Source organism: Triticum aestivum, unplaced genomic scaffold, assembly GCF_018294505.1.
Source record: "Triticum aestivum cultivar Chinese Spring unplaced genomic scaffold, IWGSC CS RefSeq v2.1 scaffold184845, whole genome shotgun sequence".
Classification (NCBI taxonomy): domain Eukaryota; kingdom Viridiplantae; phylum Streptophyta; class Magnoliopsida; order Poales; family Poaceae; genus Triticum; species Triticum aestivum.
In genome coordinates this window covers 1,671-13,755 of record NW_025230584.1, presented here as the reverse complement: position 1 = coordinate 13,755, position 12,085 = coordinate 1,671, and the positions used below count along the sequence as shown (strand labels likewise).

The 12,085-nt window shown below is 42.1% G+C and overlaps 1 protein-coding gene and 1 pseudogene across 1 annotated transcript; one reads left to right on the top strand and one right to left on the bottom strand.

The window, feature by feature from the left end:
• The first annotated feature begins 6 nt into the window (after positions 1-6).
• LOC123175611 (photosystem II protein D1) lies at positions 7-823 on the top strand. The gene has a single exon (XM_044590248.1). The coding sequence runs from the start codon at positions 112-114 to the stop codon at positions 793-795; it is 684 nt and encodes a 227-aa protein (XP_044446183.1). The 5' UTR covers positions 7-111; the 3' UTR covers positions 796-823.
• An 8,541-nt stretch (positions 824-9,364) lies between these two features.
• Positions 9,365-10,893, bottom strand: LOC123175610 (GDSL esterase/lipase At5g45910-like; annotated as a pseudogene).
• Positions 10,894-12,085: the final 1,192 nt, after the last annotated feature.

Below are 12,085 nucleotides of genomic sequence, written 5' to 3'. Positions count from 1 at the left end.
GGATTGCACTTTTACCCAATTTGGGAAGCTGCATCTGTTGATGAGTGGTTATACAATGGTGGTCCTTATGAGCTAATTGTTCTACACTTCTTACTTGGTGTAGCTTGTTATATGGGTCGTGAGTGGGAACTTAGTTTCCGTCTGGGTATGCGTCCTTGGATTGCTGTTGCATATTCAGCTCCTGTTGCAGCTGCTACTACTGTTTTCTTGATTTACCCTATTGGTCAAGGAAGCTTTTCTGATGGTATGCCTTTAGGAATCTCTGGTACTTTCAACTTTATGATTGTATTCCAGGCAGAGCACAACATCCTTATGCATCCATTCCACATGTTAGGTGTAGCTGGTGTATTCGGCGGTTCCCTATTCAGTGCTATGCATGGTTCCTTGGTAACCTCTAGTTTGATCAGGGAAACTACTGAAAATGAATCCGCTAATGAGGGTTACAAATTTGGTCAAGAGGAAGAAACTTATAATATTGTGGCTGCTCATGGTTATTTTGGCCGATTAATCTTCCAATATGCTAGTTTCAACAACTCTCGTTCTTTACACTTTTTCTTGGCTGCTTGGCCTGTAGTAGGAATCTGGTTCATTGCTTTAGGTATTAGTACTATGGCTTTCAACCTAAATGGTTTCAATTTCAACCAATCTGTAGTTGATAGTCAAGGTCGCGTTATTAATACTTGGGCTGATATCATCAACCGTGCTAACCTTGGTATGGAAGTAATGCACGAACGTAATGCTCACAACTTTCCTCTAGACTTAGCTGCTGTTGAAGTTCCATCTATTAATGGATAAGGTTTTTCTGCTAACATATAAGAATTTTGGAAGAAAGAAAAGACAGAAATACCCAATATCTTGTTCTAGCAAGATATTGGGTATTTCTGTCTTTATTTTGAATCTTTTTTTCTTCTTAATCTTTCTATTCAGAATTCAGTTAACGATGAGATTTAGTATCCTTTCTTGCATTTTCATAACTCGTGAAATGCCGAGTAGGCACGAATTCCCCCAATTTGCGACCTACCATAGGATTTGTTATGTAAACAGGTATATGTTCCTTTCCATTATGAATCGCGATTGTATGGCCAACCATTGTGGGTAGAATGCTAGATGCCCGGGACCACGTTACTATTGTTTAGCCCTGGTCCTAGAGCAGCGGCTGGTCGCCACGTGGCACCCCTATGCCTACGGCCTAGCCGTCGGCATAGTTTTTAAACTAAGCCGACGGCTAGGCCGTCGGCATAGGGGTGCCACGTGGCGACCGTTCGTTGGGCAGACTTGACGGCGGCCGCCGTTAGGCGTGATAGTTGCCGACGGCCAGGGCCGTCGGCATAGATGTACGGCCCCCGTCGGGAAAGCATCTATGCCGACGGCTTTTCTATGCCGACGGCCGCCCTGGCTATGCCGACGCATATGTTGCCGACGGCCTGTCCCGACGGGACTCAGGGCTCTGCCGACGACCCTGGCCGTCGGCATAGGGGGCGATTTTGGTAGTGAGAGGATCTGAAATGGCTCACGGTTTTTATTTTACCGAAAAAGAAGATGAAATTTAGCAAATGTGTAATAGCTTGATTTTCATCATTTATCAAATGAAAAAGTTTTGCGTGCACATTTGACTTTCTTAACCGACTTCTCGACATAATATTTATAGTCACTACTGCAAAATAAGGTTGTTGCCAAGTTCCATTCTGCGGGCTCACGGCAAAACCATCGTTCGCCAAGATCTGAACACGGCAAAATGAGGAACCTGGTAGATAGTTCAGCTTGCCCAGAGCCAAACCAACATGAACTCAATACACAAAAAGGACTGGGCCAATACATGATTTGCCGAGATCTAGAGGAAGGGAACTCGACAACAATGGGCCACATAGAACGGCCATTTGTAGTTGACAGCTTCATAATGTAGAGAACATGTTTGCCGCACTCACTATCTCTGACTCTCGGCGAACATTTACAAAGTTCATTTTTTACATGTAGATAAAAATGGACGAGCTTTTCTCTCAGGTACTCCGCATAGATGTGATAGTGCTCCAAGGTCACGCCGGCCACATGGCTCGCCTTGCCGAGTAAGGTCGCTCTCGCTCTTTTCCGAGATCTTTGCTATTGCCGAGGTGCTCCATTTACATGCTCGGCAAACCCGTTGACGAAGTTGTCAGCAGTAGACCGGCGGTACACTTTCTGAGCGAGAGCTCTCGGGAAGGGTCGAGTCATGAACTCAGCAAAGGTTCCCAGAATTTTTTACTTCTATAATTGAATTTGTCTCAAGCCCCTGCAATATAAAACACATGCATATTTTGACATCTGCATAGCACATCCTCTATAACACTATGCTTTCTAATTTTAAAGAGCCCCGCATTCAATGGAGGTCTTCAATTCGAATTGGGTCACTCAGTTTAGACCGGGAAAACAATTACTAAAGCTCTGTCATTCAATTTTTTTATACTATACACTATGCTTCCTAAATTTTAAGGCCTCATATTTAATTAAGGTCTTCAATTTAGAACTGGATCATCCGATTTTAACCCCGTCAACAATTTTTAAAGAATCTCTCCCGTCCGATTTTTTAATTCCCTATGTTCCCTCATTTTAAAACTCTTTCATTCAATTGTGGTAATTAATTTTCGTCAATTTTATCGAGCCAACGATTTTTCAAATCAGTCAACAGCAACCAGCCTATAAAAACATATCAATCCCGCGCACCCTCTTATCAATTTCATAGTAACTCTGCTACTTGTGGTATGTGTTCGTCTTTCCCCGAGAGGAGAGGATGATGCAGTACAGTAGAGATAAGTATTTCCCTTAGTTATGAAATCAAGGTTATCAATCCAGTAGATAAACCAAGCAACACTATGTAAACACTACCTACACACAAGCAACAAAACCTCGCAACCCAACGCTACAAGGGGTTGTCAATCCCTCGAAGGTTGCATGCAAGATTAAATTTTATGGTCTTTGATAAAAAGATAGATCAGTAGATGCAAACAAAAGATAAAATATTTTTGTGTTTTTGAATTTATAGATCTGAAACAAAAAAGGTAAACTAGATTGAAAAAGCAAATGATAATATAGATCTGAAAGCAATATGGTAAAAATAGACCCGGGGCCGGTATATTTCACTAGAGGCTTCTCTCAAAGATAGCATACGGCGGGCAGACAAATTACTATTGGGGAATTGATAGAAAATCAAATAATTATGACAATATCCAAGGTAATGATCATATATATAGGCATCACGTCCAAGATTAGTAGACCGACTCCTGCCTCCAATTACTACTATTACTCCATGCATCTGATGATAAACTCACAATTAATTGGATCCCAACAAACACACCGCAAAAGTCATTACCTCAAATAGATATTGAAGAACATCGAGGAGAATGTATTGAAGATCAAAAAAATAGAATAAGCCATCTAGCTACTGCCTACTGACCCGTAGGTCTGTGATGATATACTCATGCATCATCGGAGGGGTAGCAAGGATGATGAAGAACCCCTGCATGATCATTTCCCCCTCGGGCAAGATGCCGAAAAAGGCCTCTAGATTGGATCTCGTGGTTCTGGAACTTGCGGCGATGGAAAAATTGCTTCCTCCACTCCCCTAGGGTTTTGGGGATTTTAGAATATTTATAGAGGCAGGGGGAGGTAGAGGCGGTGCTTGTGGGCCTCACTACCCACCAGGGCGAGCCAGAGGCCCTGGCACGCCCTGGTGCCTAGTGGGCACCACGAGCATCTCCTCGTGGCCTCCAGAAGCTTCTAGGGTCTCTTTCCACCAAAAAATCTCCAAAAAATTTCGTAGCATTTGGACTTCGTTTGGTATTGATATTCTGCAAAGTAAAAAATAAGCAAAAAACAACAACTGGCACTCGGCACTAAGTTAATAGGTTAGTCCCAAAAAATAATATAAAACTACTTATAAATGTATACAAAACATCCAAGATTGATAATATAACAGTATGGAACAATAAAAAATTATAGATATATTAGAGACGTATCAAACTCCGACCCGCCAATGCGGCTATTATCCAATTCCCGTATGTTTGTATCGGCCGGAGTCACGCTAGTCGGCCGTGTCCGCCTAAATCTGATCGGTACAACCAGCCAACCAATAAAAATTCGTCCGTGGGGAACCAACCTGTGGTTGGATGGTTAGAGGGGCAGTGATATCCCCAGCCCACCAGGGTTCATGTCCTAGTGCTTGCATTATTCCTGGATTTATTTCAGTATTTCCAGCGATGCACTTTCAGTGGGAGAAGACATTCACGTCGACGACGAGGCACCTACGGTGACTTCTTAAATCTCAAGATGATAAGCCGGCTCAGTCTCTCGAAAGTTCTCATAGGGGTACGGTGTGTGTGTTCATAGGGATGAGTGTTCGTAGGGTGTGTGTGTGTATGTTCAAACAGTTCATCTGCGCGTCCAAATATCTGGCAACCAAATTTAACCTAAAATGGGCAAGTGGCCATAGTTCATGCCGATTGACTTGCCATCGGCCGACATTGATGCTAGCCTACAAAAAACCCATAGTTCATGCCAGCACACCTGTCGGCACACAAAAAAGACGGACATAGTTCCACCACGCCATGCATCTCAGTCATGGTTCATGCTGGCACACATGCCTGCATAAAAAATGGTTAAATTGTGTGTTGGAGTTGCCCTAAACCTTGGTGTGTCACGTATAATATTTTGAATTCAAATTTGAACACGACATATGTTTCAAAAGTGCTTGGAAAAAATAAAGAATTTGAGATAGACTTAATTCAAGAGATCCTAAACCTACGGACACATCGCCTACAACAGTTGAACTCCTAAAATAATTTATTTTGGACGCTCCCAATAATTAGCCCTTTCTATCCTCACTTTGCCCCAACCCTTGTCTGATAAAGGGCGCTTTTACTAGCTAAAAATATAGCATCATACAATGTATTATGCTCTGTTGTTTCAGCTTCACTTGGATTAGAATTACCTGCGGATTAAATTTAGTGGCAAAGCTGATTCACAAAATCAGCTTCGCCACCGAAGTACACTTTTGAGGTGCTTTAGGAAGTTGCAAAAAAAATGACACAAATCCAGATTCAGCTTCACTAGCAAAGCTGATTCCAAATAGTTGTTTGTTTCAGATTCCATATTCGACTTCATTTGCAAAGCTGAATCTGTTCCACAATCCGAAACAAACAGGGCCTTAAGAGTATCATCTGGCCTCTGCATAATTAGAATGGAAACACTTCCTACCAGGAGACCGATTTGTTGAATCCATCAGACTGGTCACGAGCCCTTGATTCATTCTCCTTCCAACGCCTGAGAGCCTTTCCTCCGCCCGCAAATCCAGCCCATGCCTGGGTCACACCTTTATTTTGGAAATTAGTTTATCCCCAAATCAATCGAGGCGGAGGACTCCCTCATGGCTCATTGCTCCCCCGTACAATGCACCGCTCTCCGTCCTCCGCGGCATCACCCAATGCCACCATCCTCACTGCTCACATCTTCACGGCGACTCCACGACCTGCACACTCGAGTATCCTAATCTACAAGTGGGGTCGACATGCAGGCGATTGCGCAGCAGATTGCATCCTACGTGTGGCCATCTCGGCAACCATGAGCCGACAACTCATTTCGTCATCTCGACAACTAACACACACAATTCCATCAGACATGGCTGACAAGTCGTTACATCCAAAACTTTGATCTTGATTTTAATTTCTTTGCCATCTCGAATTACTAACTACTCCCTCCGTTCCTAAATATAAGTACTTTTAGAAATTTCACTATAGACAACATACGGATGTATATAGAGATACTTTAGAGTGTAGATTATAGTGAAATTCCACTATAACTCATTTTGCTCTGTATGTAGTCTATGGTGAAATCCCTAAAAGGTCTTATATTTAGGAATAGAAAGAGTAGTTAAGAAAGTAAGGAATTGATCCCCAATTAGGTTAGATGAAATTTGACAGCTGCGGCAAGCATGATTTTTTTTGCGTTTACAATTTTTTATGCTTCTAATATCTCTTACTTACGTTGTAATGGAAAATATTGTTGCTCCAGAGCATCATGCTTCCGAGATCCTAGGTGCTTTGTATGTACACACTTCTCCTTCTTGATGGCTTCGTATGTATGTATAAATCAACTTCAATATCTTGCCATGCTTCATAGGTCTAAATATTATTTCTTCATGGAATCATGCTTCTCAGGTTTTTCCTCCATGCTTCTATGTACAGATGGAACTTCAATCATGCTTCCTTATTTAGTATATTTGATTTTCATTGTGTGGAAAAGTATTCTATTTTTAAACAAGTATGCTTCATATATTTCTTATTTATAATGCAGAGGATCCATGTCATCACAGTAACTTCTGTTCTAGTAATGGCTCGTTCAGGTTGTGCTATTAGTCGTTTCATTCTACTCGTAATGCATACATATTCAACTGTTGATGCCACAATATGGTGTGCTTGTATATTCAATTTTCATTACATGTCTCTCCTTGGGTGCTCTCCCCATCGCCATTTGTAATCTATGCTTTTATGCTTAACAAAATTAGGAGAACTTGGTTAACATGCCATTCGCCAGTATATGTAATTGTATGATTCCATTCTACTTTCTTATCGCTTATAAATTATTATTCTGGTAATATATTTCCGTTGCTGCAGCAAAAAAATCTGGGCGGTGGAAACAAAAACTTGTTGAGCTTGACCCATCTTCCCCTCCATGACACCAAAACAAAGAAATCGAGTTCTTGTGAACCGTTGTTTTATGTAAAGCATGCAGGGAAACATACCGCTTAGTAGATGAAAGCACTGGCATAGGATATAGAAACCACATATTTGATATTATGAAGCAGTGTCATAGGATATAGAGAGCATAGACTTAGCATATGAAGCAGTATAATATTTTGTGAAATAAAGGAAGCAAATGTATTGGTCGCAAAGACAAGTTATATGAATGGATGAAGCACATAAATTTCTACTACTTCAATGATGCAAATATGTATGCTGTCCGAAACAAGATATACGGACACATGAAGCATGATAAATCGGTCCGAGTAGTAGCATTAGAAAGAGTGTGCGACAACAATTGTGTACCGGATAGCACATTTCTGTTGAGCAAATTATTTTTACTGTGATCAGCAAAATTAAAAAATTGAGAAAACCGTTATTTCCGTGATTTGAATAAAATAAAGTTTCGAGGTAAATTTAGTTATTCCTGAAGCAAATTAATATAGTCAGAAGCATAAGTTTGTGCCGATGGAAGCAATATTATCGCGCAAATGGGATATATTACATGGAGACAAAATTTCATTCGCGCTGGAAACAAACTATAATTGCATTCGAAGCAAAAAAAATTGTGTTCAATATATTTTCCCAAAAATAAGAGAATATGAGTGGGGTATAATTTGATGTTCGTGATTTTCGGATGCAATCAATTATGGGAAGCAATTCAAATCGGGCGAGGTTGTTATATGGAAGCTAGCAACTAGGAAGGCACACGTTCTTGTTATGGAACAGATAATCCCACGTAACTAGAGCCCGTGATTTATGGAAGCATTCATATACCTCCCAGATTTATTGTAGTGGGTGAATCAGACGTATCAAATTAAACCAATCGTATGGCTCACTACTGGTCTGATGGAAAGCAGGATATCAATAGTCTGGTTCCTAGTGATTCCCTAATTAGAATGCACATAGCCAAACACCAATAGCCTGACAAAATGAAAGATAGAAAACCGACAATTCAGCAACCGTCGAGTCTTTAACTTGCAATATATTTTGGGCGTCAATAAGTGTTGAAAGTTAGGAATTTGAGCATGGCAAAACGTCCGTTTTTTATGGAAATTTGTACTTGTTGACCAAGCCAAGTTTAGTTGGTAAGCACAACAATTTCGTTCTCCCTCGCGTGAACTAAAGTTGCCATCTAAAATGTTTGAATTGCTATAGCCAAATCATGAGTGTTCGGGATTTAACATGAGGAAATTTCCTTCCCAGCATTCACCTCTCGCTGTCGATGACATTTTTCAGCCTTGTCACCGACTCTGGTGAGCTGCACCTTCCCTCGCCGCCCACGTCCTTGTCGATTCCTATCCGCGCCACTGGTTATGTTCGCCTCTAGTCACGAGCCCCTCTCGTCCGCTGCTGCGCCAACACTTATATATATCTGCAAAATTCTGAGGAGCTGTAGATTTTGAAGAAAGGGCTAGAAGGGGCTTAACTCCTCAAATACAGACTTTTGGAAGAGTTAAAAAATGGTTTAGGGGAAAGATGCAGTAAGTTGCATTCAGTTTTTTTTGAGAGAGAGAAACAGATGCATTCACTTCATTATATTGACAACAATAATACACCACCACCGTCCACCGGTTGCACCTCATGTGGTTGCTGAACCGTGCGTACAAGATGATGTGACACAACAAGCAGGAGACGTAGCGCACAAACGAGCGTTGCGTTGGTGAGCATTAGTGGTTGGGGCGCGCCATGGCGCACTGCCTGAGCAGAAGCGAGGCGCCCCTTCCACTGTTCTCTTTATACTAACCAATGTGCTTTCTGCTCATTTAATACTACCCGCTGAAAGCAAATTTATGTAGCACAGCTGCATGCAAGCAATTACAGCTTGTTTAACATCAATACTGAACAGTTGCAAGTCTTGTTGAACGAACAATCATGTACAACTAGGGAGCTATCCTATACAATTGCATGTGGCTTATCGATGGGTTACTTGATGTGTTGAAGTTTCTATTGCATTGTTTGAAGTGTCTATTAATCATCCCCGACCGTGTGGTCTTGGTAAGTATGGGTGTTCGATTGTGTCCAACAACACACTGATCATAGGATCGATGTAGGACGCAGAACGAGGCCTTGGTTAGCTTGGATGGTGTCCCCACCCAAACCATGTGAAATGAAAATGAAAACATGTAATATGGGTAAAATTCACACTACATTGAAATAGAATTCTAGTTTCATGTGTGGATGTTGCTTGACTTTTTGTGAAGTGGGTCTGTTGTGCGCCTCTAGTTGTGAATTATGAAACCAATATAGTTTTTTCCTATTATTGAAATGAAGTTTGTTGCTTTTTCTGAAAATTTGTGAAACTTCTGAAAAATTTGAAATTGTTGTGGAATGGATCTAAATGTATCTTAACTTGCTTCAGAACACGTTGCAATCTAAGTGACAAAACTGAAAATTCAGTTGGTGGCACTTTCCAAGAATACATTCAAAATTTTGTTTGTTGAATTCTTATGAAATTATTTCATACTAATGAGGCCCAACAAAATTATTTATATTGTGTGTGCAGAAAACGTTGAATACATACTTTACATAGAACATTAGGTTGGGAAGAAATTTTGAATCAACCCCGGGATACAACCACAGTAGAAATGAGTTCTTCACCCGGTAGGTCGATATGTCCCCTTTGCACACTTGCTGCTGCTGAATCTTGTTGCCGAGGTTATGCTGCCCAGCCAGATATTGGCGATATGGCGGTTAGCTGCCTCCGTCAGATGGACACCGTCCCAGTACAAACGAGCTGATGGATCCGGACACGTTGTTGCAGCAGCATCGCCGCATGGAACCGTTGAATTTAATCTGTATCGTCCAGCCCCTCCACAGCACACCATAAGCACGTCTTGTTCAAAACCTGTGATCATCCATCAGTGTCAACTGTCAACCACCTTCCCATAATGAAAATTTGTATATGTGCAACTAACACGTATTAGATTCTTTTGGTTGAGTTGGCGACTGACCAAACTTGTGAGGCGACTCCACCATGTCCATGATTGGGCCAAAGAAATCGGCGTAGATGATCCTGGCATTCCGGTACTTGGCCTGAAGTTTGGCTAGCTCAGCCTGCAGCAGCGAGTTGTGGTGCAACCCCAGCTCGTTGTATGCTTTCAGACAACCCGTCCTGGAGTCGTATGCTGATGGTGGCGAGGCGTCGGCGAACCTGGTCAGGATCGGTGGCGAGCACCCCGACGGAATCACGCCAGGGACAACCAGGCTCCTCGCGCCATGCATGATGATGAGCCTCTGCTCACACGAGCATCCTGCTTGGATCAATCAGTACATGCATCTAGTTGATAGCCAGATGGAGTACGTAACGTACCTCAATGGCCTTGGAGATGGTCGCAACGACATCAGGAACGAAGGACCTGACCTCCTGTACTCTGTTGGAACGACATGTGATAGTCGTTGACTCCGAACTCGCCCACGAAGAAGAGGGATCTGCCAAACAATTTCTTACACTCTGCATGCGTACAATTTGACTTCTCATCAGCCTCTTACTTGGGTAATGATAGCTAGCTACGAGATTACAACGATGACATTGAATGGTTAAAGTAACCTTGGGCTGTGCGACATAAGGAAGGCTTCATGGACTCAAACTACTCCAGCTGCACGCCTAAGCTGGTGTTCAGCGGGAACTTGCTGGTGGCACTGGGGATACCCCTCTTGTGGAAGAAACCAGCATCGACTGTGGTTGCGGCACCAACGGCGAAGTTGGCGCCTCGCCGGAAGCTACGGTTGTGCGCCAGGTTGGGCGGGAGACATAAGGTAGGCCCAAGTTCTCAGCTGCACCGAGAAAGAACCTATAGTTGTAGGATAGTATGTACGTATTGTAGTTGCTGGCACTGGCCGGCCCAAGAACAGCTGATGTGAGCACGTACCAATGAAGTCGATGATGAGCCGCCCGTCGCCGTTGCGACCAGTGTGGCGGCCGAAAAAGCTGGTGCCATAGGGAGGACGTGTGACGGGGTCGAAGATGGTGCCATTTGAAGACGACAGGGTTATTGCCTGTGTCAGCGAAGGAGTCACCGAAGCTGAAGATGGATTGGTAGCAAGGGACGCCGGACGGGGAAGAGACCGCCAGCGTCGACCATGAGACGAAGACTAGGAAAGCGACGGATACGAGCTTGTGCATCCTGAGTTCTTCACAGGCAATGTGGAAAGAGCCGACGTGGTGGTGCTGGCCCATTTGCTTCCGGGGGCGATATAGAGTCAACTTAGCGGCAAAATGTTCAATGGAATCACGAGCTAGGACCAACTTGTACAGACATCATTGTACAACCCTTACGGTGTCCTAATGAATGGTTTCCTATCTGTCTCTCTATTAACATACTTTTTTTGCTTGTACTAACTATAAAAGTAATCCAGTTAAACATCGCACATACGGATTTTCTAATCGGTGCAGTTGGGGAATGCGCGTTAAGTCAAGTCCATCGGTAGCTCACGCTATAATATAACATGTCTTTGTCCATTATGTTGGGTACCCTAAATCATAAGTGAAAGTCAGCTCTTGAGTCACGATCTATAGTACCAAGAAATGTTCCTTTTCCTTAACAAAAAGAAGTATACAACAGGACTTGACTGGACATTTTACATTCTCTTAGCCTGTGTAGTTTATCAAGGTAAAATAAAAATGGCATATCATGTAAACCCTTATGGATTTCAAGTGGCGTACTCATTCATTGTCATAGGCACCAGTAACAAATTCATTAATATTAGAAGATCAAGGATAAAACTTAGAGTATCAAGTTAAATTGAAAAACCCTCGTTCTTGCAAACACCAATATTTTGTTGCACGTTATAATTACAGTACAAATCACGTACAAGATACATTGCCCAGAACCAAGGTGACCTAACATATAATTATGGACAATTATTATAGGGTTAAGTAGACGAAGAAGGTTCAGCGGCAGGGTCTCATCCTCCTTTTCGAGGAACAAATACATGAGGTTAGAAATGAGTAATAAATCCTTTCGAAACATTGAATATCATATTTTAGTCGTTCCAATAGACGCAAATAAACTCCGAAAAGCAGAACTAAGCATGTCCATCACACTAAAAAAATGCTTTCACAACCTATTTGAAATATTTCATAAAACAAATAGCAACAACATGGATTCATGTGCTATGGGGCAGGTGGTGCATGATCCTTCAAGTCGTGGAAAATTTCAAGTCAACTGAGGCAATAGGTATTCTTTTTGCATCCTTTTGCTTGGCAGATTAAACTCAAGAAGTCTTCTTTTGATGAAATCCTTGCATTTACAAAGCTACAATTATGTAATGTGTTATGATAACGTGTAAGAAAATGTTCTTTGAAGAAAATCCTT

Excerpts from the sequence above, each read along its gene's own strand:
- LOC123175611 (XM_044590248.1), top strand. The coding sequence starts at position 112 with ATGGGTCGTGAGTGGGAACTTAGTTTCCGTCTGGGTATGCGTCCTTGG.